Source organism: Bolinopsis microptera, chromosome 8 (genome assembly GCF_026151205.1).
Source record: "Bolinopsis microptera isolate Bmic1 chromosome 8, MBARI_Bmic_1.0, whole genome shotgun sequence".
NCBI classification, from domain to species: Eukaryota; Metazoa; Ctenophora; class Tentaculata; order Lobata; family Bolinopsidae; genus Bolinopsis; species Bolinopsis microptera.
This window is the reverse complement of record NC_087079.1, coordinates 669481-697165: the sequence shown is the minus strand read 5'-3', so window position 1 is coordinate 697165 and position 27685 is coordinate 669481. Positions and strand designations below refer to the sequence as shown.

The 27685-nt window shown below is 38.4% G+C and overlaps 8 protein-coding genes across 11 annotated transcripts in view; 2 read left to right on the top strand and 6 right to left on the bottom strand.

Moving 5' to 3' along the window:
* The window catches only part of LOC134820068 (RUN domain-containing protein 1-like), a 30216-nt gene extending 21500 nt beyond the window's left edge, over positions 1–8716 (top strand). For all 3 annotated transcript variants that reach the window (XM_063830293.1, XM_063830294.1, XM_063830292.1), the window contains exons 6-13: positions 1287–1383; positions 4636–4785; positions 5133–5257; positions 5466–5544; positions 5908–6087; positions 6873–7060; positions 7416–7510; positions 7777–8716. In XM_063830293.1, the coding sequence (XP_063686363.1) occupies positions 1287–1383; positions 4636–4785; positions 5133–5257; positions 5466–5544; positions 5908–6087; positions 6873–7060; positions 7416–7510; positions 7777–7895 (1033 nt within the window). In that variant the 3' untranslated portion in view covers positions 7896–8716. The remainder of the gene's footprint in view (positions 1–1286; positions 1384–4635; positions 4786–5132; positions 5258–5465; positions 5545–5907; positions 6088–6872; positions 7061–7415; positions 7511–7776) is intronic.
* Positions 1509–3959, bottom strand: LOC134820074 (uncharacterized). The gene is made up of 4 exons (XM_063830299.1): positions 3806–3959; positions 2196–2302; positions 1941–2014; positions 1509–1816 (listed from the first exon to the last, which is right to left on the bottom strand). The coding sequence occupies exons 1-4, from the start codon at positions 3896–3898 to the stop codon at positions 1713–1715; spliced, it is 378 nt and encodes a 125-aa protein (XP_063686369.1). The 5' UTR covers positions 3899–3959; the 3' UTR covers positions 1509–1712.
* LOC134820072 (protein SPMIP1-like) lies at positions 8652–10399 on the bottom strand. Its single transcript, XM_063830297.1, has 2 exons — positions 10226–10399; positions 8652–9245 (listed from the first exon to the last, which is right to left on the bottom strand). The coding sequence occupies exons 1-2, from the start codon at positions 10379–10381 to the stop codon at positions 8886–8888; spliced, it is 516 nt and encodes a 171-aa protein (XP_063686367.1). The 5' UTR covers positions 10382–10399; the 3' UTR covers positions 8652–8885.
* Positions 10400–11640: 1241 nt separating this feature from the next.
* LOC134820071 (protein SPMIP1-like) lies at positions 11641–12796 on the top strand. The gene has a single exon (XM_063830296.1). It carries the CDS (start codon positions 11847–11849, stop codon positions 12387–12389), a length of 543 nt encoding a protein of 180 aa, XP_063686366.1. The 5' UTR covers positions 11641–11846; the 3' UTR covers positions 12390–12796.
* Positions 12797–13276: 480 nt separating this feature from the next.
* LOC134820069 (solute carrier family 25 member 3-like) lies at positions 13277–22682 on the bottom strand. Its single transcript, XM_063830295.1, has 8 exons — positions 22674–22682; positions 17652–17727; positions 17399–17526; positions 14935–15114; positions 14595–14739; positions 14220–14352; positions 13714–13892; positions 13277–13598 (listed from the first exon to the last, which is right to left on the bottom strand). The coding sequence occupies exons 2-8, from the start codon at positions 17719–17721 to the stop codon at positions 13429–13431; spliced, it is 1005 nt and encodes a 334-aa protein (XP_063686365.1). The 5' UTR covers positions 17722–17727; positions 22674–22682; the 3' UTR covers positions 13277–13428.
* LOC134819854 (uncharacterized) lies at positions 17855–19238 on the bottom strand. The gene is made up of 3 exons (XM_063830002.1): positions 19132–19238; positions 18738–18967; positions 17855–18516 (listed from the first exon to the last, which is right to left on the bottom strand). The coding sequence occupies exons 1-3, from the start codon at positions 19229–19231 to the stop codon at positions 18355–18357; spliced, it is 492 nt and encodes a 163-aa protein (XP_063686072.1). The 5' UTR covers positions 19232–19238; the 3' UTR covers positions 17855–18354.
* Positions 19834–23183, bottom strand: LOC134820073 (uncharacterized). The gene is made up of 4 exons (XM_063830298.1): positions 23064–23183; positions 22792–22938; positions 22430–22530; positions 19834–20569 (listed from the first exon to the last, which is right to left on the bottom strand). Exons 1-4 carry the CDS (start codon positions 23173–23175, stop codon positions 20441–20443), a joined length of 489 nt encoding a protein of 162 aa, XP_063686368.1. The 5' UTR covers positions 23176–23183; the 3' UTR covers positions 19834–20440.
* Positions 23184–23312: 129 nt separating this feature from the next.
* Positions 23313–25187, bottom strand: LOC134819509 (uncharacterized). Of its 2 annotated transcripts, none has more exons than XM_063829473.1 (4): positions 25052–25187; positions 24486–24620; positions 24179–24279; positions 23313–24015 (listed from the first exon to the last, which is right to left on the bottom strand). In XM_063829473.1, the coding sequence occupies exons 1-4, from the start codon at positions 25143–25145 to the stop codon at positions 23803–23805; spliced, it is 543 nt and encodes a 180-aa protein (XP_063685543.1). In that variant the 5' UTR covers positions 25146–25187; the 3' UTR covers positions 23313–23802. The 2 variants fall into 2 exon arrangements, with proteins under 2 accessions (XP_063685543.1, XP_063685542.1); XM_063829472.1 differs by lacking the exon at positions 25052–25187 and adding an exon at positions 24737–24961.
* Positions 25188–27685: the final 2498 nt, after the last annotated feature.

Genomic DNA, 27685 nt, shown 5'->3' with positions numbered 1-27685 from the left:
AGTGATGAGCTACTAGTTACCATAGTTACTTTGTTCAGGAGTGATGAACTTCTAGTTACCATAGTTACTTTGTTCAGGAGTGATGAGCTACTAGTTACCATAGTTACTTTGTTCAGGAGTGATGAGCTACTAGTTACCATAGTTACTTTGTTCAGGAGTGATGAGTTACTAGTTACCATAGTTACTTTGTTCAGGAGTGATGAACTTCTAGTTACCATAGTTACTTTGTTCAGGAGTGATGAACTTCTAGTTACCATAGTTACTTTGTTCAGGAGTGATGAGCTACTAGTTACCATAGTTACTTTGTTCAGGAGTGATGAGTTACTAGTTACCATAGTTACTTTGTTCAGGAGTGATGAGCTACTAGTTACCATAGTTACTTTGTTCAGGAGTGATGAGCTACTAGTTACCATAGTTACTTTGTTCAGGAGTGATGAGCTACTAGTTACCATAGTTACTTTGTTCAGGAGTGATGAGCTACTAGTTACCATAGTTACTTTGTTCAGGAGTGATGAACTTCTAGTTACCATAGTTACTTTGTTCAGGAGTGATGAGCTACTAGTTACCATAGTTACTTTGTTCAGGAGTGATGAGTTACTAGTTACCATAGTTACTTTGTTCAGGAGTGATGAACTTCTAGTTACCATAGTTACTTTGTTCAGGAGTGATGAACTTCTAGTTACCATAGTTACTTTGTTCAGGAGTGATGAGCTACTAGTTACCATAGTTACTTTGTTCAGGAGTGATGAGTTACTAGTTACCATAGTTACTTTGTTCAGGAGTGATGAGCTACTAGTTACCATAGTTACTTTGTTCAGGAGTGATGAGCTACTAGTTACCATAGTTACTTTGTTCAGGAGTGATGAGCTACTAGTTACCATAGTTACTTTGTTCAGGAGTGATGAGCTACTAGTTACCATAGTTACTTTGTTCAGGAGTGATGAGCTACTAGTTACCATAGTTACTTTGTTCAGGAGTGATGAGCTACTAGTTACCATAGTTACTTTGTTCAGGAGTGATGAGCTACTAGTTACCATAGTTACTTTGTTCAGGAGTGATGAGCTACTAGTTACCATAGTTACTTTGTTCAGGAGTGATGAGCTACTATTTACCATAGTTACTTTGTTCAGGAGTGATGAGCTACTATTTACCATAGTTACTTTGTTCAGGAGTGATGAGCTACTATTTACCATAGTTACTTTGTTCAGGAGTGATGAGCTACTAGTTACCATAGTTACTTTGTTCAGGAGTGATGAGCTACTAGTTACCATAGTTACTTTGTTCAGGAGTGATGAACTACAAGACAAGGTTGAGGAAGCAGTGCAGGACATGTTAGCGCCAATTAAAAGTAAGGAGCAGATGCTCTTCCAGCTAACTACTCAGGTAAATAGTACTACTAGTTTACTACTACTAGTTTAACAGCTTATATCTTGGGTTTAATTCGTCGCTGCCGGAGTGGAGGTGGTTCACAGAAATTCTTAATTTGTTTTAAAAAATGAAATTCATAATTCATGATTAATTACAAAATCACAATACAAAATCACACTGTGGTAAAAATAGCTAAAGTCCCGAGAATCACATTTCATCATAAAAACATACACTCGACCAGTCAGGAAACTGTACTGTTCAACACACATTTTAGTGTCCTGACAACTAGTAGCTCCTTCACACTACTAGTTACCATAGTTACACTACTTTGTCCTGACAACCAACTACGCCATCTTAGTAGCTCCTTTAAGGATCAGGTTCTTAAACCTGTCAATCTCCGAACCGGACCAGCAATCTTTACATGTCTCGTAGCTGTTACCGAGACATCCTAAGGGGACGTGTTGGTGGGAATTGTTGAACAAATAAACAACGTACAGATATTACATTGAACCAAAGCGTAGATCTAAAACTCTATGAGGAAATGAATGGACACAAATATGTGTGTGATTTACCGATACACGATGCGTCCGTAATGCAGGAACCTTCACAACAAGAGTCAATACATTTAGCCACTGCAAGTGCGCATCTGAAATGAAAACATGTAAATTAATTTGATGGCAAGGATTCTCAATCTTAAGTTAGCGTCCTGATCTATGTTACCCTGGTTACCCTGATTTATGTTACCCTGGTTACCCTGGTTACCCTGATCTGTGTTACCCTGGTTACCCAGTAACCTATGTTACCCTGGTTACCCGTACTTTACTTACTCGATCCAATCACAACCAAGGTTTCCTACTTCAGTATTGCACGACCCCTCACATCCACAGCAGAAATCGTTGCAGCCATCACCGCCGCATTTTAGCGAGGCTGGGTCCTGTAAAGTGAATTGGTTATTTTGTTGATTTTCTAGTGGTGAAAAAATAATGTTAAGAGTTGAAAAATGGAATATTAACAGCACTGCAGCAAAATAAAACATAAAAACTAAATGCTAGATTAACCTGGGGACACAACTAGACTAACCTGGGGACACTGCTAGACTAACCTGGGGACACTGCTAGACTAACCTGGGGACACTGCTAGACTAACCTGGGGACACTGCTAGACTAACCTGGGGACATTGCTAGACTAACCTGGGACACTGCTAGACTAACCTGGGGACACAGCTAGACTAACCTGGGGACACTGCTAGACTAACCTGAGGACACTGCTAGACTAACCTGGGGACACTGCTAGACTAACCTGGGACACTGCTAGACTAACCTGGGGACACTGCTAAACTAACCTGGGGACACTGCTAGACTAACCTGGGGACACAACTAGACTAACCTGGGGACACTGCTAGACTAACCTGGGACACTGCTAGACTAACCTGGGGACACTGCTAAACTAACCTGGGGACACTGCTAGACTAACCTGGGGACACTGCTAGACTAACCTGGGGACACTGATAGACTAACATGGGGACACTGCTAGACTAACCTGGGGACACTGCTAGACTAACCTGGGGACACTGCTAGACTAACCTGGGGACACTGCTAGACTAACCTGGGGACACTGCTAGACTAACCTGGGGACACTGCTAGACTAACCTGGGGACATTGCTAGACTAACTTGGGGACACTGCTAGACTAACCTGGGGACACAACTAGACTAACCTGGGGACATTGCTAGACTAACTTGGGGACACTGCTAGACTAACCTGGGGACACAACTAGACTAACCTGGGGACACTGCTAGACTAACCTGGGGACACTGCTAGACTAACCTGGGACACTGCTAGACTAACCTGGGGACATTGCTAGACTAACTTGGGGACACTGCTAGACTAACCTGGGGACACAACTAGACTAACCTGGGGACACTGCTAGACTAACCTGGGGACACTGCTAGACTAACCTGGGGACACTGCTAGACTAGCCTGGGGACACCGCTAGACTAACCTGGGGACACTGCTAGACTAACCTGGGGACACTGCTAGACTAACCTGGGGACACTGCTAGACTAACCTGGGACGCTGCTAGACTAACCTGGGGACACTGCTAAACTAACCTGGGGACACTGCTAGACTAACCTGGGGACATTGCTAGACTAACCTGGGGACACTGCTAGACTAACCTGGGGACACTTCTAGACTAACCTGGGACACTGCTAGACTAACCTGGGGACATTGCTAGACTAACCTGGGGACACTGCTAGACTAACCTGGGGACATTGCTAGACTAACCTGGGACACTGCTAGACTAACCTGGGGACATTGCTAGACTAACCTGGGGACACTGCTAGACTAACCTGGGGACACTGCTAGACTAACCTGGGGACACTGCTAGACTAACCTGGGGACACTGCTAGACTAACCTGGGGATACTGCTAGACTAACCTGGGGACAGCATTTGAGGTCGTGTTCTTGAATAGGAGAAGTGTAAATAACCACAAACAGCAGAGCGAAGCCGAGAATCATAGTCTTCATCATCGTCAGGGAAGTCTGCGTCTAGATCGTTAAAAAGAGAAGATTGGTGAGTTAACGCTGGGGTGGGTTTTATAGCCTCGCGGTGTGCTGAACTCGGAAGTGGAAACCATGTTCTCGGGAATTCTATTCCTGAACATACTCAAAATACGAAATCCCCATTTCTCAAGGAGCAGTTCTCACTGATTGGTGCTGGCAACAGTTAGAGCATTCTTGTGAAACATGATACTATGAGGAGTCTCAGTTTCTTACCCCTCAGAAAGATGGTGCGACAGGGTCCCTACTACCACTACTATGTTATAGGTTGCAGACTGCAGTGTTACAACAAGATAAGGTCAATCGTAGATTATAACTAGAAAGTCAGAATTACGCGCTAATTTCCCGAATTTGTAATTATGGCTTCACAGTTCACACTGCCACAAAATACTTGCTATATTATTATTATTATCAAACTTTACACAAATCCAAAGTAGTTACTAAGAACATCCTAAAGACCTGATAAGTCTACTTAAAAGACTTGTAGAACTGAAAACTTACTATAAATACAAAAAATGGAACTTAAAACTTGCTATATATAGCAAGTTTTATATATATAGCAAGTTTTATATATATATAACAATTTTATATGACAATTTTAAATACAACAATTTTACAATTTTGTCTCACTTAAAGCGTATATAATATCATCCTTAGATTCTTCTAACGTACAAATACAACGCATTTTCTCAGCTCTCAAATTTCAGGTTCAAGATCTAGAGCGTTTTATTGAGTTCCTGCATGGAACTGGCACGACGCCAAACGCGCTGTCGCACGAGATTCGGCGCTGCACGTGCAACTGTCCGCTGCACGGCGAACCTCACGAAGCACAGAAACTAGCCTCAGTTAAATCTAAGGTTTGTTGCTTTTACAAGTTGTATTTTGTGATGTTCCTTCTCTTGGTATTTCTCATTCAAAACTTCTTAGCCCAACTATTCTTATTTTCGACTGTAGCTAACTCGACTGTAGCTAAATATTTAGAACAGGCTACGATATACATTCGTGTAGTATTTCTAATTTCACAAACAATGGTCCCACATGAAATCTGACCCACTAACTGTCTCAAGATCACATCATAATCACTCGCAGTAAAAACACCTGGCCATCCTGCCCTGTGTACTCTGTTTAAAATAGTCGCTATATTTGAGGCTGGTTTTAAACAATGAAAGTCTCCAATTCTAACGTAATGGACGCCGTGTTACAGAATATGAGGGCGGACAGTGTCGAGTTTTTGTCGAAGACCTTGCTGATGTTCCAAGTACTGGTGATTAACTCCCTGCGTGTTATCGGGTGCCAGTGGAGAAACCACGACAAAACCCCTACTTATATGTAAGTGCTCTGTTACCTTGTTTAGTTTTGTTTATTGTCCTCTGTTTGCTGAAATGAGGTGCTTAAAATGGATTATCGATCACCTTGATAGTGATATTAAGTAACTCATCTAACAATATTGTGTGGTAATCCATATTCGCCTTTATCCGGAACCAAGTGGAATGCTAGATTGACACATACTATCCGTTACCATGACAACCTTTCGCAGGTGTCACGTGAGGAAACTAGAAGAGTCAGTAGATAACCTCATCAGAACCTATCACAGCTCCACACCTGAAATTATACAGGTTATAGGACGGCCTTTGTTATCTTCTTCCTTTTTCTGGGGAATATATTCCATTTCAAGAGCTTCAATCCTGGCTCCTGCTTTGTGTTTCCTGTCTGTTGCTGGTAGTCACTAGTTGCTGGACATTTGCCCAGTTTTCTCTAATGTGCTCAAAATAAAAATTCGCAACAGCATCACTGCAAAATGATCCCCCCCCCCTCCTTATTAAAGAATAAAGGAACGTAATCTAAATCTCCAGCGGATCTACAGATCCAATCGTCCCAATAGTTTTTCTCGTGAATTTTTTCTTGACAGGCATTTGCTTAAAAAATACACATTTTCTTAAAAAATACATTTCAGTAGAAATGACATGTTTTATTCGCAGGATTTACTGTTAGAGATGGTGAGAAGGAAGGTGGCGGTTCCTCTGAGAATGTTGTTTTCTCACGGACTAAAATCTCAGAAGAAAGAAAGTCTTGCACTTGTCAGCTGTGCTACTAAAAACAGACAGTTTTCTAAAGGAGTCCATCCGTGGAACTTGTTCTTAGAATTCTATAAGTTACAGGTAACCTATCCTTATATTATACATTTATCACATGCGTTCTCATGCGATATCAAAACTATCGCCCACGAGGCTTGCCGAGTTAGCGAAAGTTTCGTTATATCGACATTTTCAATCACGAGGCTTGCCGAGTTTTGAAAATGTTGATATCGCATGAGAAGGCATGTGATTAATGTTTTATCACACTTTCTTTGGAGCCAAATTTGGCCGGGAAAGCAGAATTTGATCAAACGTTAGTTATAAATCTCACCAAAGCAAAACTAGACATGTCGAACTTATTTATGTTTATAATGTTCAGGCTATATATAGCTCTCGATGAGTTAGTATCTCAGATATCGAAGATACAATACGTTAAATTAGGATCTTACGTGCTCACACTAATGTCACAGTGGATGCTGTATGCCGCGCCCAATTTGCTTTCTATTGATAAGTGATACGTAGTGCATTGAATATTAATATATTTATCGAGCATGGGACTTGTACTTATTGGCGTCTAGAATATGGGAATATCGGGCTCTCTCTGATCAACTGATTGATATTTCATGCCCCCGGGTGAGAGCCAGTGCTCCCCATCGGGGCATGTAATATCAATTCTGCTTTCCTGCCAAATTTGGCTCGAAAGTGTGATAATAGAGTATATATGTGGCAAGCCTGCTCCCTGAACAAAAAAATATATATATAACATATCTGAGAGTGGCAGTAATTACAGTTTCAGTACTCACATGAACTTTCGGAAAGACATGAAACTTACAGAAAGAAGAGTAATTTTGACGTTTTATTTATTTCAGCACGGAAAGTCGTTCACGGAGCAGCCTCAATACCAACTGTCACAAAGTTTCGGGCTGAGAATACAAAGACAGTCTATAAACAGCAAGCAGAGTTTGTTGAGTTGTATCCACAAAGTTAGGGAGTCTCACGAACCCTTTAAACGGAGTAGTGATGCTAAGTTTAAAGCCCTCATCGTCCACGGAATTAAGTTAGTCCTCTCTCTCTCTCTCTCTCTCTCTCTCTCTCTCTCTCTCTCTCTCTCTCTCTCTCTCTCTCTCTCTCTCTCTCTCTCTCTCTCTCTCTCTCTCTCTCTCTCTCTCTCTCTCTCTCTCTCTCTCTCTCTCTCTCTCTCTCTCTCTCTCTCTCTCTCTCTCTCTCTCTCTTTCTCTCTCTCTCTCTCTCTCTCTCTCTCTCTCTCTCTCTCTCTCTCTCTCTCTCTCTCTCTCTAATTCACTTACTTTTCCTTTTTGCATGTTTTCCGACATAACAGTATAGCTCCCATTTTGTATTTTCTTCTGAATGCTGCATAGTAGATGTATTTAATATATTGTTTACCCCTGCAGTGACGGAATGCTGGGTCAGTGGATAAGAGTTCTAGCGAACAGTGACACACTACAGCAGCAAGTGTACGAACCCTGGAGCTACATGTCTAAACACGGTTAGTTATACTAACTACTACTTTGTTAATCAGTTAATTAGGTTAATTAAGTTAATCAGTTAATTAGGTTAATCTGTAATTACTACTACTTTGTTAATCAGTTTAATTAGGTTAATCTGTAATTACTCTGTGCAATTTGTAGATACTCTATTAATGTACAACTTTGTTTGATAGTTTTAACATCATGACGAGGGCTTCCCACAGTCAGTAATGAACCACCCCCCCCCCCCCTACCCTACGAAGCCTCACTCTCACTTCTATTTCAGGGTTCAGTGACGCTATGATGATTGTAGATCGACTGGCTAATATAAAGTTCGATCTACCAACCGACACAGCGCTCAAGATATTTCATGTGCCGGAGATAACAGAAACTCCGATATACTGATAAGAGCTCATGAGATCTATAACATGAGATCTACGAGCTGATCCGTAACAACTTATCCAACCAACTGATCTGATCTACTAATCTAATTCAATTTGTGATTTGTTCTTATCTGTGATCGGAACTGAACATTTGAATTTGATGGATCAATCTGTTAATTATAGGTTCCAATTTAAATCTTTTACTTGATTACTTGCAAATCTAGCTGTTTTCCTTTATTTTTGGCATAACCAAAAATAAAAGGATAGGTGAAATTAGAAATAAAATTGATTCCTCTTGCAGGAATTGATATCGAATATATTTAATGAAAACTTTGATTTTATTAGTTAATTAGATATGAATAATAGTTGAAATCAATACAATAGTTGAAATCAAATTCAATACAATAGTTGAGATCAATATAATAGTTGAAATCAATTGATGATCACTTAATTATATATTCTCCGATCCCTGATGTTTTGAACGACTTGTGGATTACGAAACTAAGTGTAACTTCCGCACACCTTAACAGAAATATTTATCTTGTTAACTAAATAAATGCGATGAACGTTTTTTAACATTTGTAAAAGGATGTAATACAATCTGCGGTGCAGGGAATAAATTAAATTATAGATTTACAAACCGCTCATGAACATTTGCATTAAATTACACGATTAGTTTTTCATCTTTGCAATGTTTCTGATTCTCTTTTGGCACTAATTTTGTAGACTTCTTTTTGATTCGTATGTTATGATGTTTAAGATCAGGAAAACGGGTAGATGTTGAAATAAAATCTGTACATAGAGTGTATTTAGCTTCATTTTTTACAAAACCACAAAATAAAAGAGTGTCAGTGCTTTTAATCATTACTCGTCAAATGTATGGCTCGATACAAACTTAAAATACTCGTTAAGATTAAAGCCTAATTTATCAATAAAAAGGTCAGATAAAATGAAAACTACTATGTTCTTTGATCAAAGCATTGAGAATTCCTCTTCCGTCAAATTATGGAATCTAGAGCACCCCGTTCGTTCTGAAGAAAGTGTCTTGCACGATTCTAGACCTGCCAAACTGAGCGGGTTTACCCTCGATACTGCCACTGACCTCCCTGATCTTCCACCCTACCTCCAAGGCGCTGGTTAGCGGGTACTGGTACTTCTCCTCCGGGCCCTTGTTCTTCCTCTGGAGGAGGTACGCTTTCCTTCCTTCACCCTCCGCACTAAGCCCAGTGTACAGTTTGTTCTTGGTTGTGGCTGATGCTACTCGCATCGTAACCTCTAGCTCGTCTGGTTGGGCTGGTCGAGTTTCAGGTTTAGGTGCGGGAGGTTCTGGACTTTTGTACCCTGGCAGATCTTTTGTTTGGAGAGGTTGAACCTGATGAGAGGAGATGATAGTTAAAATTTGTAGAAAAACTAAACTTAAGTGCTAAATTCTGAGATACTGAGTGGGATCAATATTGATAATTTAATTTAACTAGCAGGAACTCGTTTAACCCTAAAAATAAAATGGTGTCAAGACTCAAAAGACTATAATAGTTATATTTATTATCTACTATTTCGACACCATTTGGGGGTCCAAATTTTGAGAACTAACATTTTTATTCCTTGGCCAATTTTTTATTTTGTCATGCTGATTTGAAGGCCATGAAAGTGTAAAGTATTTGAACCAGTCAAAAACGTTTAAGCTGCATATCTTTTACAGTTTTTACGGAAAGTCGTGTTAAAGTTGATGCCGTGGTGTCAGTAAAATGGTACGGATAAACATATATAATTATAGTAAGATGTGAAAGTTAAATGGATGATGATTAATCACTCTACACTCGACTGTCACGTGACTTTTTAAACACTTCCTCTACTTCTAGTTGGCTGTGATTGATTATTCGAAACCTTAACCATCTAATCTGATCCCAACCCTAACCCAATCCCTAACTGAAGCATATGTTGAAACCCTAACGTGAAATTAGACCAACTTCCTTATAAGGTCATATCAGTATCGAGACAGTTTTTCGCCGATATTTCGCTAGGGGAGCATTTTAACCCTATGTCATGTGGGGTGATTCGGAATCAGCGTACGAAAATACATCGGATCAGGTAGGTTTCAACTGTCAGGGGCCCTTTTAGAAAACTCTCGAAGGTCGACTGTAAAGTGATTTAGCACGCTTGGATCTAAATATACTTATAGCATTTAAACTAAGTATAGCATTTAAAGCGGTCTTGAACTGTTAATGATCCATCCCAGCAGGTTAAGTTGCCGGAAAAATTGGTGGGAACATTCGATGTAATGTTCAGAAATTAGGCAATGACTACGAAAAGGAAACGGAAGACACATTACTAAAAGTAAAACTATTCACTCACAGTGATCTTCCTGGCTTTCACTGGTTTGATTCTTTCCTCGTCACTAAATCCGTCGCTCATGTGTTGTTGAAACCATCGGTTTCTTATTAAGACCTCGTTGTTTATTGACTCCTTCCAGAAGTTTTGTCGCTGCGTGTCCATGTTTAGTTCTCTCATGATGTCGTTGAATTCTTAAAACCTATTTTATGATGGTATATTATTTTCGGATGTGAATTCACAAATACAATGTAATGGCGAGCTTTTATTAAAACTTCCTAAAGTTTTAGGCGAAAAAACGTGAGGATATAACAAAATTTTAAGGCCATGGGATGATCACGGATGCAGTATAGTACTGACAGTATTATAAAATTATGTGTTCAGCTACAAATTGTAGGAACATATTGTTGTACATCAGTACAATATTGCGACAATTTAGTCAGATCAAGTAATACTAATAGCATAAACTGAATGTGTAAATAATGATACAGACCAAATGGTCTGTATAGACCTCGAGTTATTGACGAATAAACAGAGATTACACTTCAAGAGGGGAGATAAGGCCAAGGATGAAAATTATATCTAATCACTAATAGTAATATAATAATATAGGCAGCAGCTGGAATCCCAGAAGTAACAAGTAAATCAGATTCTCCGTGTAATGGAAAGAGGCATTACCATTACAAAATCGGGGGCCTAGCAACGGCTTAAGGTTTGATGGTATTAGTAAAATGACTTACGCTGCACGGAAATTCAATGGTCGCGACGGCTGCAAAATATTCTAGAAGGCATCGAATTACAAAGATGAAAGAATGAAATCTAAAACTAGCTTTTTGGATAACAGCACGATGGTAAAACAACTTTGGAACCTTTACAAAGCTTTATCTTTGTTAGAATCCAGAAGATTGGAAATATCTGATGCGAATATCAAATATGTAACAGCCCTACTGAAAATGTAAGTGACTAGCTATTAATTCGCTGTTTTGGGTATTAGCGATATATGTAATGCTATGGCAACGGCGAAGGACTTATCACGGCTGTAATCTTAGAGCAGATGATGCATTAATTTTCCAAATCACTTCATGCCATTTTGTGCTTGACACTTATCAAACAGAGTGTTCCGCAGCTGGAAATTATTTCGGCGTCAAATTCTATTCTTGAATGCTTAAACGATGACCTTCGTATAAACTCATTAAGTGATGTACAATGCCGTAAATTGGCCAGCTAATTTAAATTATGAATCAAATGTGATTAGTAGATAGTGATCAGGAATCGTTTCAATTTCATCATCTGCTCTTAACAAATGAAGTTTGGGTGACAACGTGTAACTGAGATAAGTGTAGTGGTTATGCTTGCAAGACATGATTTTAAAATTATCTGCTCCTTCGTAAACATTTTAAACTCGTTTTGCAGTCATGCTTGTATTGTCCAGCGGTGGCGTTTTCCAGTTATTCACAATTGCATGATAGTTGCTTGTTAGATGTTATCGGCACACAGTAACGAGTATAATCATTGTGAATCTAAATCTTCGTTAATACGTTTCCTGTGCTCGCTTTTGAACCGCTAAAATACATCAATACTGAACGATTTGAAGCATCAAGTTTCCCTAAATTTTCGATAAAGTTGATTCTCTAAAACTTTAAAGATGGCACGACAGTCTAACATCGATACCACCAGACAAGAATTCTTGAAGGAATCGTACAGAAAAGAGAACACACTTCGAAATAAATGGTTTAGAGAGCACTTTGGGTCAGATGCTTTACCAGCAGGTGTAGGGGGAGCAGAATCGTCTACAAGCCCCGAACCAGAGAAGAAAGTTGGAAATCGTGGTAAACCAACCTTCATAAAGATAAAACCTGCCCCTGCTACTCCGCCAAAACGAGCATCTCCAGCTGCGAAAGAGTCTGAATCTGCAGTGGCACCGGGTCCAGAAATGAGGCCTCCCACTCCTGAAACGAAAAAGATGATTTACACAGGATTAAGTTGTGAAGGTAATGGACGGGTAGCTTACCTCGGAAAACGCAAAGGTTTGGCCCCAGAGAAGAAGTTCGAATATCCACTTACAAGTGCATTGGAAGTTGGATGGGATATCAGTGAGATTGCAAAAACGGCTGATATCAAGGAGGTGCACTATGGAAAAAGTAGGATCGTCCGAGACACCTTTTTTGCAGAAAGTGGCGTGATGTAATTGTTATATGCTAACTTAACCAGGACTTCAGACTCATGATCATTCGAGCTTACTCAATCACAGCAATTTATCTACTTTTAATTTTACTAAAGCAGTCTATCCGGCTTTAAAAAACCAAATTGGGTGCAGCTGACTGTGGAATTTATTGTTGATAAATTTTTAACTTAGATTTAATTTTAGTTTTAAATTTTGTACACTTATTCAGTATCAACTGTCTCAGTTTTGAGTTAACAATTCCAAATGCATTAGGTGCGATGCAGTCATTATAATATTTGTCATCAGCTCACTTAGCTTTGTAGACTGTAAATTAACATTTTATGCGTTTGAGAAATTACTGTGGTCAAGGATTTATCTTGTTGTCAATCACAAGCGCTGAATCATTTCTATATCATCATTTTGAAAACGAATTTGATTTTAAATTGTTGCTGAATTAAAATAAATATTGGAGCTAGATGATCTGATTCTAAAAACTTAATGAGAAATGAACCAGCTATCGACCAAGACGAAATTTTAGCCTTCTCAGAATGGAAAAAAAAGTGATTGTCAATAGCAATTTGAATTAGCCCAAGCCCTAAAAGACAACTTTAAATGTTGTGGCGGGCTTCATGAAATGGCGGAGCCCGTCTATAATCGGGCCGTGATTATTGTCTATAATGCAAGTAATTTTAGCCAGGCTTCAATCGTAATTTCTATGCTATGAATCGAAGGAAGCTATTAGGTGATACATTTCCTGTGGCGGTAAACTGTACAAAACAAGACGAAATCATTTCGTTTTTTATTTTAATTGACAAATTTTTTGAATCAAGCGGCACGTTATGTTTTGTGATATTGAAGGACATATCTTTTAATTCAGCACCATCCCAAACCAGCGAGAAATAAAACAGCAATTTCATATGGCGACTTCAAGATCGGTATAAATTAACAATAAAATCTTTACAAACAGGAATCGAACTGGCAGAACTGAGCCTTAGACTCAGAACGAACAAGAATTAACAGTGAGCATATATCAAAATGTTTTTATTGACAGATGGCACCATCATTACTGAGCAGCTGCGAGCTTTCTTTTCAGAGATTCGGGCATCTCTGGGGGAGGAGGTCGAGGAAGACGGAAGGCGACTTTGACTGAATCGTAGATGAACCATTGGAGGGCGGTCAGGGTTCCGATCATGATGATACGAGGTCCGAGTCCCTTCCAACAACCGGCAAGTCCTGAAACAATTCACTTGTTATCCTAAATGTTAATTGTAAATTGAGCCGGCAAAATTGTAACTATTACTCTTTAAAAAAACATGCTCTGGAGTTGATGATTGTACAATGTACCCACCTAATTCTTTAGCAGCCGAAACTACGCCACCTCCAGGGTTAGCATTAAGTTTAGAGACTATAGAGTCGGCAGGGTGAGACACGATGGCACAGAATACTCCAGCAATGTATCCAGCAATGAATGTCACCATAAGCTGTTCTCCTTTGCCGCAATCTGATCTTGGTTTGGGTACTACGTATCTGAAAAGAACAGGAGTTAAGTTTACTGCTTTAGTTCCAAGAATATAATCTATAGACTGTTCTATAGATTCGAAAACTTCCATCAACCATGGTAACCGAATACGGATGAAGTTATAAGTTTTAAAAACGTCACCTTCCGGTGAATTCTACACGCATTCAAAATATTCGTTCGTGCGCGAGCGAAAAATTGCTCACAACATAAAAAGTAGAATTGCGAATATGGCTAGATTCTGCTAGTCGTTGTGCGCAAACGTGCGTGGAAAGTGGATTTTCCACTGTCCAATGGAATGATCGGGAACTTTTAAACACTGATATCCGTCTACTCACTTATAAAGAAGTTCTACGGTTCGCTCAAAGCACGCGAACTTCATCATAGTGTAAGGGATCTGTCTGGCCCACAAGGGTGCGAGTCCTTTGTAAAAACCGTTGATACCTTCTTCCCTCATGATCCTTGGGGCACCTGAAATCGTACGTGACTTTTACACCATGCGATGATACATTTTCTGTAACAATCTCTAAGTGGCACGTTGATGTTATCTTCATGAATACAAGAAAACTATACTCTATTATATCTATTGTTCAATATCATCGTGTTAAGACAACGTTTGACCATTGTCAGTGGCGTAACGTTGCGTGCTGGCAATGTTACGGGCTATGTAGCTATAAATGCTATAAATGCTTAAGATTATGATTATTTGTTACCTGCCCTAAGAGTCTGCTCCCATCCGGGGGTGGTTTGAATCCTGACCTTTACACTCTCCATGGGACACAGGAAGATATCAGCGAAGAACTCAGCTGAGGCACTTGCAGCCAGGTACATTGTGGTTCTGTACAGGAAGGCGTTCTCCTGGGGACACAAAATTAGTTTAATTTGGTAAATTACTTATTTAATATTTACCGTTTTTTAAGATTCTTAACTTGCACGAATTAAAATTATTAACTTGTATTATGTATGCATCAAACAAGAGACTTAATATTAATTTCGCGTCCCAATTTCCCAAACTTCAAGATACATAATGTTATAATGAAAACTGCGACTGACCTCTCCCATCAATCCACCGTAGAAGTTTTTGAAAGCCTCGTAAAACCCAAACTTTCCGATTCCCTGCATAGAGTATCCTACAAGGGTTGGAGCCCATCCCAGAGTGAGGGCCTTCATGCCTCCCTCTGCAACGGACACCTTGAACCCGTTACCAAGACTCTTGTACTTGTCAGGATTGACCTGTTACAGGGTTTAAAAAGATGGGTTAAGTTAAATGCGTTATATAATACATTATACAATTTGTGCTATGTAACATTAAACATGCCGTCCACTTACTTGTGTATACGTTAAGGATATTACAAGAGTAATAGTAATTACAATAGCTTCGCTGTTATTTTAAAAGAATGATATAGTGTGCCCTACGAGAACGTTCTTAATACAGTCACAGGGTGGCCCATAAGTGACTACCAACACGCAACCTCTTAATAACTCACGTAATTCGTCTCCAAATTGCACCAAAATTTCAGAGATTATAGATATGGGTCAAACTTAGATTTCATGAAAGTTTCGTAAGCCACGCCCAATTACAGTGGGCGTGGCGTGACACTCCCTCTTTTTCACTATTGTCTTCATAAAATGAGAACGCTTTAAGCTAAGAACTCAAAATTCACCCAATCTGATCAAGAGTAAGGCGTTAGCGTGTATTAATGAGGTTCATTAGGCTTTGATTGGATACCGATGATGACTTTGCTAGAAAGGGAAACACAAATTTTTAGGATAAAAACCAGATCGTGACCTTTTCAGGAAAAGCCGTTCTCTCCACCACTTCATCCGGTCTAGTAGAGCCCCAGTGAATTGCATTCTGGGAGTTGCATATCCGTTTATATGGCCTTGTCGCTGTACCAGATTTCGTCCTCAAAGTAGGGATCCACATTCTGCTTGGACAGGAATGTGTTGGCGAAATCTATCCTCGATTGGAAATCACGGTCCAAAAGTTTGTGTTTCTTTGTGATTCGGTAGGCCCGGTTAGAAAGGTCTTGCTTTAGGATTCGCTGAAGGGTTCTGCTGATGTCTAAGGCAGGAGCTCGTTTCCGTGTGCCAATCTTAGGTGTGTCCATCACGTCACCAACAACCATCGTGATGTTTTCTACAGTCCTCGCAGTTCGTCTTCTGCCGACTCTTCGCCGATCGTGTGCAGAAAACGTAAACTTGATCTTGTGATGAATGTCAAAGCAGCTTTTCCGGCAAGGGGGTGGTCGGTTGAATTTCATCTGAAATTGTCGTTTAATCTGAGGGTAGAACTCCCCATTTTCTTTCTTCAGGTAGACGAACAATCGTTGTTCTGCAGTAAAGGGAGGATAGTGAACCATTTTTATTGATTGTAAGGAACCTGTGACTAGCAGGGCTAACAAGCCCTGAAATGGTGACACCACCATAAATTCGTGTGATAGCGTTTTAGGTGCAGTCAGCTGTATAGGCCGGCCCATAAGCAGGCTGCAACCAATCAAGCGGTGCATGTGAGCCAAACAGGCCATTAACCAAGTGACGAGATCACTGACTGAGTGCTCGGATCACGTATCCGATGAGTTTTGAAATGGTCATAACTTAGCCATATTTTAACCAATATATGAACTTGAAACTTTGGGAAAGGTTTTCAATTATCAAGCCAAATGTGTGCCAAAAATTTTGAGTTCTTAGCTTCAAGCGTTCTCATTTTATGAAGACAATAGTGAAAAAGAGGGAGTGTCACGCCACGCCCACTGTAATTGGGCGTGGCTTACGAAACTTTCATGAAATCTAAGTTTGACCCATATCTATAATCTCTGAAATTTTGGTGCAATTTGGAGACGAATTACGTGAGTTATTAAGAGGTTGCGTGTGGGTAGTCACTTATGGGCCACCCTGTATATATTAATATTATATATACGGTACTATATTAGACAGCAGGTATATATTATACATTAAAGTACATTAAAGTGGTAACACATTTTTATTGAGCAATAATTTGGCACTTAAAATATTACACTCAAAGCAGGGCCGGGGTGGACATATGATACTTACTTTATATAATTTATAGTTGTTATAGCAACCAGACATGTAATGGAGATAATTAGCAACTCATTTGAGTACGTGGATAACATTTATGTAATTGTAATTAGTATGAAGGCACTGTATTACACACATTACTGAGTTACTGAGAGCAATTATACACGTCAGGACAAAGATAAGGCAGGGTAGTACATTCGTTACAATGATTAGAATACAGAGTAGAGTAGAGTAGAGTACAATGAATTAGTAATCTCTAATCTGCAGTGCTTTGCTGTTTATGAACCAGCTAGGTACAAATATAGATAAAAGTAAACTATCTAGATAAAATTAAGAATAAAACAAACACCACAAATTGAATAAACAGTTAAATATTTAAATACAAAAAAAATATTATATTTATATGAATTATGATACTTATAAGTAAAAATACAAGTGAAACTAAAAAATAACAAGCACGATAGAATGCACAGTTTACCTGAATACGGCACTTGACAAGATCCAATGGCACGACAATAGTGTGAGTGAGGCCACAACTGAGGAGACCACCGAAAGCACAGAGTCCGTAGAACTTACCACTTCCAACTTCACAGCTGTATTGTGAGCCTGGGTGTGAGGTCGGTTATTCTAGCTGATTGGGATTTGGGGTTGGCAACCCGCCAACCCTATCAATACCGGGCAAGTTACAAACGTTAGAAAACATTTTAGTTAAAGTCGTGATAATTATTTACCTGAAGCGGCTACTAGCTGTTTTTGGGCAGACTGAGCGAAAAACGCCTCCTTTTGTCGTTCAAACACCATTGTGAGTCTTGCAGCTAAATATAGAGATTAAATGTTAGATATCAGACTCGAAGGAACCTTGAAGGAACTTATGAAGACAATTTATATTTAAATAATATTCGAAAATCTTGGATAACTCAGCAAAACAATGTCATGTTGGTAAAATAACAACAAAATGTATAAAAATACATGAAATACAATCCTGTACACTGGGGGTCACAAGTGAAGGTCACGATTAAACATTAGAAGAATAAAAAACTTCTTAGTTTAAAAAATAAAAAACAATGATTAAAGAAATTGGTACAAAATATTTAAAAAGTTCGGAAGGTCACAATCCCGTAGATCCATAATATCATGGCTCTAATTTAATCAAATCAATAATCAATCAATATTTTAATTTGCAATATAAAATCATCATATAAAATTATGTCCGTATAAAAACTGTACTAGATATAAATTTAGAAAATCTGTGATATAAAATTAAAATATTTCATCTGAAAACTTTCCAAACTCTATCATATAAATCATATTATATATCATGCAAATCACATTATATATCATATAAATTTGATTATTCTATCTATAAAACGTTTAAATAAACGTTCATAGAACGTGTGGTTGCGAGTTACATTCCTTTGTTCAATTTTGCTCAGATCAGGATTCCGGCTCAGGACACTTCCTCTGCAAGCACTCCTTGGTTTCCTTCAAATCCCAGCGAGTAGAACCTGAACAGCGACCCCGACTGTCCTCCATCCGGGAAAGAACGTACGGAATGTCAGTAGCAGCACAGTTTATATCCACATTATCACACCCCACCTGCAGCGTTAAATCGAGTTAACATCGTGTACTTTACAATCTGCACCGTGTATACGGGTGGTAGGCGGTAGCAAATTACACATTTTGAGCCAACTCTAACAATGGTAAAAACAACACCACCAACCTTAAGTTAAATGGGGGGGGGGGGCGCGCCGGGGAGGGGGGGGGGGGGGGGGGGGGGTACAACTGGGGGGGGGGGGCCGGGGGGGGTTACAACTGACCTGGTTTATCATATTGGCAGTAGCCCACATACAGATACACCAGTGCTCCCCAGGGTTCCTGCCGTAACACACACTGTTCTTCCAGTTGTACCTCTCCTGACTGGTAATCTCCCAGAAGTTCCTCTCCCCCCACTCTACAGCTGTGCACTGCCCGCTGCTCTTATCAACTATCTTAGCGCACACTCTGTGAGTGCGGGAGTGGTGGCACTTCTCGTCTCCGTACTTGCCACCTGATGGGGAGGTGCTGGTTTTACATTTAATACAGCAATGTTGGAGATTAACACAGGTTAAGCTAGGTTTGCATATATAACTATCATATCAAAAACAATTTCGGCACATTTACAAATGATAATATGAATAGTATGCAGCACTATTGGTTACCATGGTTACTTACGTGGGTGACCACGGTTTTCTCCGGGGCAGGGTTCTAGAGGAGGGTAAGCCGCGCTACAGACAGAAACCAAGCAGAGGAGCAGGGATAGCGTGTACTTCATAGCTATAACAATTAACAGTGAAGTTTAGTGTCTAGTTAAATATAACAATTAACAGTGAGGTTTAGTGTCTAGTTGAGTGATGAGATTTGAGAATGAGAGTAAAGATTGTTGATACATGGTTATGTTACATTTTTTATAAACAATAAAAGTCAAGTTTTGAGATTATATAAAAAAAGTCGGCACAGATTTGATTGGGTCACGGAAATGCCGACCAATTCGTGACTTATATTATATACCTATATATATATATTCATTCATCTATTTACCCATTCATTCATCCATAGAGGAGCTAAGAATTCCAACCAATTCAATACATTAAAATAACCTCACACAGTCCGTTGCATGCGGAAAATAACAATTACTTACTTATACTCCAGTAGCATATAAAGTGCTTTTTATCATTATATAAATAAACAACTTAACAAAGGCGTTTATCATATTCTATTCTATAAACTAAAAAGTTCGATTAACAGCTGCCCTGTGTATTAATTCTTAAGATATGTTTTATTAAACCAACTTGGTTAACACTTTCAACCAAAGCAAGTATGGTTACCATGGTTACACTGCTAGTTACCATGGTTACACTGCTAGTTACCATGGTTACACTACTAGTTACCATGGTTACTATCCGTAGCATCTGCTTGCTTTGGTAATCAGCCAGAGTGTAATTATTCAGATCTAGACGCATTATCTGTTTACATATGACGAAGTTAACTTGATAATATAACCTATGATACAGAAAAAGTTGAAATTTAAAACAGTTTAATTTCATTAAAATCCCAAATAGCATTAATCAAACTTCAAATAAGTCCATCCCAAAATTAAAATTCATTCAAAACAAATTGCGAGAAATTGAAAAAAAAACATCTGATGGTCACAGATCAGTTGCACGAAATTGAAAAAAGAAAAAATCTGAAGGTCACAGATTATCAAAGGGTCACAACAAAAATATAATAATCAATTTAAGAAAAATCTAATTTACAATTACATCTAAAAAATATATATTAAACTCTGTACTCTGTAATGTCTGTACTTATAACAGTTACATCAACTGCAAAATTGTAAACTAAAAACAATTACCAGTGTCGGTCTCAACATTTGAAAACCGGAAATTTAATCGAATTCAAAGATTCAGTGGATTCTCATAATTTGAACTAAACCCAAAATTAAAGCATGCTAGTACTCTACCAAGTCCATACTCCCATCATTTTATTGCAGACATTTCTTCTGGAGACACAATTTAGCATCGGCCAGGTCCACTCCGCCATCTGTGTATTTCTCCATCATATAGTTTACTGATGTAGCCTCACAGCGGATGTGAACATTGTCGCACCCAACCTGATTAAGTTAGGTTATTATTATTAAGTTTACATGTTTTAATTTGATATGTTCGTTTTTACATCATATCTCTTTCACCTCACGTCGGCGTAAATTCCATCTTGATGAACTTAAAGAGTGCAATTAATGATATTGCATACTTTTACTTCCGAGGTACAGTTACCCATATTTTATTTGCATGTAGATGGTAATTGGTAATCTATTTATACGGTGCGCAGCAGTTTGATATAATAATTAAAAATGCTAAAGGCTGTGATAGGCTGTGAAAGGCTACCGATGTGCTTACAAATTGAAGGGAGTTGAAACAGGATAACTTTGTTATTTGCCCCCCCCCCCCCCCCTTATTTGTGCAACTTTATAATTATAACCTTGCAGGTTGGAAGGTTCAAATCACAACAAAGTTTTGGATATTTTGTTCATGATCTTGAAGAGCAGTTTTAACCAGACTTAGCCTGCAATATTAGACATATATACATTAATCATTATACATTATACATTAATACAATATTATTCTTACATGGTTTAAACTTAACATAAATCATTTAAGTTGGCCAAAAAAGTACTAATGTGATAGAATTTACGAAGTATAACTGAAAGGGAAACTAACTTTCTTGATAAAACTAGCAGTAGTGAAAGTGAAACTAACCTTCTTGATAAGACTAGCAGTAGTGAAAGTGAAAGTGAAACTAACCTTCTTGTTAAGACTAGCAGTAATGAAAGTGAAACTAACCTTCTTGTTAAGACTAGCAGTAATGAAAGTGAAACTAACCTTCTTGTTAACACTAGCAGTAGTGAAAGTGAAACTAACCTTCTTGATAAGACTAGCAGTAGTGAAAGTGAAACTAACCTTCTTGATAAGACTAGCAGTAGTGAAAGTGAAACTAACCTTCTTGATAAGACTAGCAGTAGTGAAAGTGAAACTAACCTTCTTGATAAGACTAGCAGTAGTGAAAGTGAAACTAACCTTCTTGATAAGACTAGCAGTAGTGAAAGTGAAACTAACCTTCTTGATAAGACTAGCAGTAGTGAAAGTGAAACTAACCTTCTTGATAAGACTAGCAGTAGTGAAAGTGAAACTAACCTTCTTGATAAGACTAGCAGTAGTGAAAGTGAAACTAACCTTCTTGATAAGACTAGCAGTAGTGAAAGTGAAACTAACCTTCTTGATAAGACTAGCAGTAGTGAAAGTGAAACTAACCTTCTTGATAAGACTAGCAGTAGTGAAAGTGAAACTAACCTTCTTGATAAGACTAGCAGTAGTGAAAGTGAAACTAACCTTCTTGATAAGACTAGCAGTAGTGAAAGTGAAACTAACCTTCTTGATAAGACTAGCAGTAGTGAAAGTGAAACTAACCTTCTTGATAAGACTAGCAGTAGTGAAAGTGAAACTAACCTTCTTGATAAGACTAGCAGTAGTGAAAGTGAAACTAACCTTCTTGATAAGACTAGCAGTAGTGAAAGTGAAACTAACCTTCTTGATAAGACTAGCAGTAGTGAAAGTGAAACTAACCTTCTTGATAAGACTAGCAGTAGTGAAAGTGAAACTAACCTTCTTGATAAGACTAGCAGTAGTGAAAGTGAAACTAACCTTCTTGATAAGACTAGCAGTAGTGAAAGTGAACTAACCTTCTTGATAAGACTAGCAGTGGTGAAAGTGAAACTAACCTTCTTGATAAGACTAGCAGTGGTGAAAGTGAAACTAACCTTCTTGATAAGACTAGCAGTAGTGAAAGTGAAACTAACCTTCTTGATAAGACTAGCAGTAGTGAAAGTGAAACTAACCTTCTTGATAAGACTAGCAGTAGTGAAAGTGAAACTAACCTTCTTGATAAGACTAGCAGTAGTGAAAGTGAAACTAACCTTCTTGATAAGACTAGCAGTAGCCCACATACAGATACACCAGCTGTCACCAGGGTTGGGAGCTGCACACACCTTGTCCTTCCAGTTCCATCGTTCTTGGTCTACAATGATGCACACATAAATAAATAAATTCTAACATCTGTTACACGTTTCGACGATAAAAATATACCCAAAAAAAGATACATTTTAGTGATTTAAACGAGTACTATGAAAATATCTAAATTTACGCCCTGATACATAGTGAGCTCAAATTATTTGTAATATAATTTATATCGTATGTGTTGTGTGTAGTGTTGAAAGTATTAAAATAACAAATGTGTTGTGTGTAGTGTTGAAAGTATTAAAATAACAAATGTTCTTACTAGTGATATCCCAGAAACTCCTAGGGTGGTCAGGGTCTTCATCATCCCACGACAGTTCATCACATTTCCCATCAGTATTATCTACAAGCCTAGCACAGACTCTGTGAGTACTGTCATGGTTACACTTGTAGTCTTGGTATCTTGGACCTGAGGATAGGAATGGACTTCTAGCGACTTCAAAAAAAGAAAATTTAATTGGAATACAATTTCAATGTTACTTCAGAAACAAACTTATGATCTATTGCAGTAAATGAACTGAATGTCAGAGTTACCTTCCCCAGGGCAAACTGCCACCTCCTCTATAGGTGAAGCAGGATTGTAGTAAAGATCAGCAGTACAAACTGCAACCACTCCAAAGAAGAAGAGGGATGATGTTAATCTCATTTCTACCTAGATAATGATTAGGTTAATTCCAGGTTTAGCACAAGAAGTATGCATCATGAAATTAGCCAGCAGAATCAGCCAAAGTCGTTTTCAGTAAGTAATGAAAACATTGATATAAATAAAGATAGATAGCAATATAAAATCAATAACATAATGCCAAAATAATGCAGAGGGTCAAGATGTGATGGCAACCATAAATAATATGATATTAGGAAAACACAATCGCTTAAATATAAAAATTATACCACTTATCACCATAATATATGATGATATTATAATAGTGGTGTTATCAAACTTCAATTTATTTTAATTAAATGAGCCCCAAATAAAAATAGTATTCATGATGCCAAATAGTTAAAGAGGGTCAAGATATAGATGGCAATCATAAATAATTTCACCTAGTAACAAAAAATTGCTTTAATATAGAAATTAAACCATCAATCTTTATAATAGGTAAATAAGCTCCATATAAATCTAGCTTCCGTTATAAAACAAGTAATATATTGCACACCAGCAGTTCTGTATGGTTCATAGCTAATTTGTTATAATATAATTGATAGTAGATAAAACAACGATAAAATGTTTTCAAAGTAAAATCCCCATGATGCACCAAGCTACACAGACTAGTCACAATGATTCGTGTGTATGGATGCCTGACAAGCCAGAGGATTTGTTAGGATTGGGGTTCAGATGGGGCTCTGGCCGGTTTTTGGGTTCTGGACATTTTTTCTTAATACATTCCCTTGATGTGGAGAGATCCCATCCACCGTCAGAAACGGATCTAAGAAGATAGGGGATGTCCGTAGCCTCACAATTAATGTGCACATTGTCACAGCCAACCTAGAAGGAATCAGTCAGTCGAACAGTTATAAGTTTAGTGCAACATGTCATAAATCATACATTTGTACATATTTCTATTATATATTTGTACCTAATACCTTTTCAATTCAATTGATACTCATCTTCCGATTTGTTTCTTAAACTAAATATTAAACATCTTCACCTTGGCTATGAGACTTTCAGTGGCCCACATACAGATACACCAGCTGTCACCAGGGTTAGGAGGATTACATATGTTAGTCTTCCAGTTCCACTTTTGTTGCCCTTAAAAAAGAATTATCAGTATTCCTGGAAATCTCTACTTGAAGAGTTACTCACTACGGTAAACCGATTTAGTATCACCAGTTTGATCGAGTATCTTGGTGATGTCAGCCAATCAAAATAGACATAAAAACACACAAGTTTTTCCTACCATTACCGAAACCACTTCCTATCAACTCTACAGTCAATGTCACAGGGAAAAACTGAACCTGTGATTTGCCAAAAGCTCTGTTGATCATCATTCCAAGCCAACTCTTTGCACTGTCCTTCAGAGTTGTCTACAAGCTGAGCACAGACTCTGTGCGTTCGGTCATGGTTGCACTTGAAATCACCGTATCGAGGGCCTGTGAGAGCAGTCAAATGTCAAAATAATTTTCGTCTGTCCGCAAGTTGAAGGTCACTCAATCACTAAATTTAAAGGACAAGCTGACTCCCAAAGATGCCAATTTATGGATTTTACCTTCACCAGGACAAACGGCAAGATTACTGTTGTTCCAGCTGCTGATATTTTTTATCACGTTGGCAGTCTTAACTGAGCGGTTAGGATCTATCTTACTCAGCACATTGGCAACAGAGTTTGAAAATGAACGAACTGTACTGTTAATTGTCAATCCACTTTTAGATGCCATGTCTCAAGATCTTTGGATTTCAAGAAGGCTGCTGTGACCTCTTCATCGCTTCTACTAGTTTGAAACACTTATTATAAATTTTGCGATAGAAGTGAACAAGAGCATTATATGGGATAGTTTAAATGTGTAAACTGCATGATATTTACCTTCACCAGGGCATGGCTGAATTGGTGGGTATCCAGAAATACCTATGGTTATCATAGCACAGCCAAGGCCGATGAAAAAGTAAACTCCTGCCATGAAACTAAAACACTGAATTAACGACAACGTTTAAGAAATCAGGTTGCTAGAGTGGAGAACTTTAAACCCAACTGGTTACTCAATATAAAAATTGAAATTATCAATAAGAGTACATTTTACACTGAAGTTAGTTTCGAAGGCGAAATGTCTGTTCAGTTTATTTATCACTCCTTTTAATAATAAATCGGTGGACCTTCAGTACTTCCACACTCAAATTATCACATATATGATGAAGTTAGGTATTATATCGTCAGTCATCTCATCACACAAATCTCTTCAAATTATTATGATCACATTATAAAGTAAAGAAAGTAAGGACAGGATTGACATCGTTGATTGATAATGCTAATTTGTCAAATCGAGGCTTTAATACATTTCCTGCTCGAAGGTTCGATGCGATCTCGTCACAAAACGCGCTTTCACTATATCGCTCCACGCTCGACAAAATTTTTAAAAATTGTGACGTGAAAAGGACCTTACTTTACTTGGGTTACTTAGGTTGGGTTCCGAGCTAGAGTGCTACCAGGCCAAGAATGCCTTGCATCTCCACCGCCAAGTAGTAGCGCGTCAGAGGCACGTGCCACCGGCCCACTCCAGCATTAGAGTATGAAAGTAATTTAGATCGGTGTATTTTCGGAAGCTGATTTCGAATCATTCACCATGACGAGTAAAATAAAAATGATTTCATGGAGAGTTATGGGCAAACAACTATTTTGGTCACGTGATAATGCGTAGAGTGCGACGTTCTTAGCTTTAATAAACATTGCATCTCCATCAGCTTCACAAAATGGTATTGACTTTAGGTACGGGTAAGTAATCAGTAATACAATGTAATTTTTGTTTCATCTAAAACAAAATTATTAACCAATATTTTAAGTTTTAACACTTAAACACTCAAACTAACGTTTGACCAGCCATATGCACGCTTTACAAAAATGTTTAATACTTAATTAATTTCAAAGCTAAAGGAAAAGATTTTTGTTTCACCAACATTAACAATTTAACTGCAGTTTTGGAAGACGACGCCGTTTCGACGCGCCGCGCGAACTATCATTCCTATTTCTTCAATTTTACGAAGTAACAATCATTACTTTGCAAAGTTAAAAAGCTGCGATCTTTTATCATTTATTTGGCCTAAAATCAAACTATCAAAAGGTTCTATTTATTTTACTTTTGGCGCTCCTACTAAATCGCTCGCCCAAATTTTAAGAAAATTCTTGTGAAAAGGCCCTTTAGGCATGAAAGTGATCAAGATCGGTGTATTTTTGGACGCTGATTCTGAATCACCCCCTATGACGTAGGGTTAAAATGCTTCCCTGCAGAGTTATGGGCAAAAAACCGTTTTGGTCACGTGACAGGCTAGTAAAACGTGAATTCGATTATTTAGGGCTCGGGTTAGGGTTAGGGTTGTGGTTAAGATTATGGATAGCTTCGGGGTTATGGTTAGGGTTAGGGTTGGGATTAGGGTTTATGTAACACCGTTTTGTACGGCTGCAAAACCAAAAAAACCAAAGTCACGTGAAATGTTTGGGCGAGCGATTTAGTAAGAGCCTACTTTTGGAGATAAACATAAACCCCAAGTAGGGTTTGCTGAGGCCCAGTTGCGCATTTCGCCAATGTAACGAAATGTGGTTGAGAGAAGCATAATTGAGTGCGCGGCGCGGTACAGTAACACATTACGCTACAAATAAATCAGCAGTCATATCTATATTTATAAATAAAATATCACAAAAAACTTGTTTATACCCATCACTGGAATGAATATTTACAAAATGCTTCTTTGCCATATAAGGATGCAATCAAAAATGTTGTCCAGACATGGCAAACACCCTCTTTTTAAGTCGACTAGTAAAAAAAGAACCTTGCCATATTCATTATTAGTGTTCTATAAGCATTTAACAGCGTCCACCGTGGACTCCTTATTAATTATATTGTGAGCCTGATAGAGATGGTTTATGCAAATACTTTCGCCCGTGTCATCACTGAAGATGGTCTCAGCCCTCAGGTCTGTCTAAAGGATTCCTTATTCTGGTAAGAATAATGCAGGGAGACACTCTGTGCTCTGGTTTGAAAACTGGCTACGGGCCTAAATATTACATATCAATCAATTACAATTCATTATATATTATTATTAACATTACCAATATTAAGAACTATCGAAAATATTCAAGAAAGTATTCTCTAGCCAAAGGGCTCAATATTTAAATCTAAATCTTCAATATTGTCCGGTTTATATCGCAACTTGGGCCCTCTGTCCCCCCTTATCGAAATAACCGTTGTCTTTAATACCTCAAAGCGCAAGCGCTTTCTAAGATATGTAACTGAGTCTGAATAACACTGACCCGTTGGAGATTCCATCTTTTGTGCAAGCTTTTTAATCAAGCGTTGCGCTTCAACTCCCATGCCTCCTATTGTGGAGAAAACTAAAGGTGTAAAGGTAGCTTTTTCCACTTCTAGGACCCTTGCATTATATGCTCTTTTCTTCTCAGTCTCGTGAGCCGAATACATCATAGGAATTGGTTTAGCGGCGTTGGTTGGAG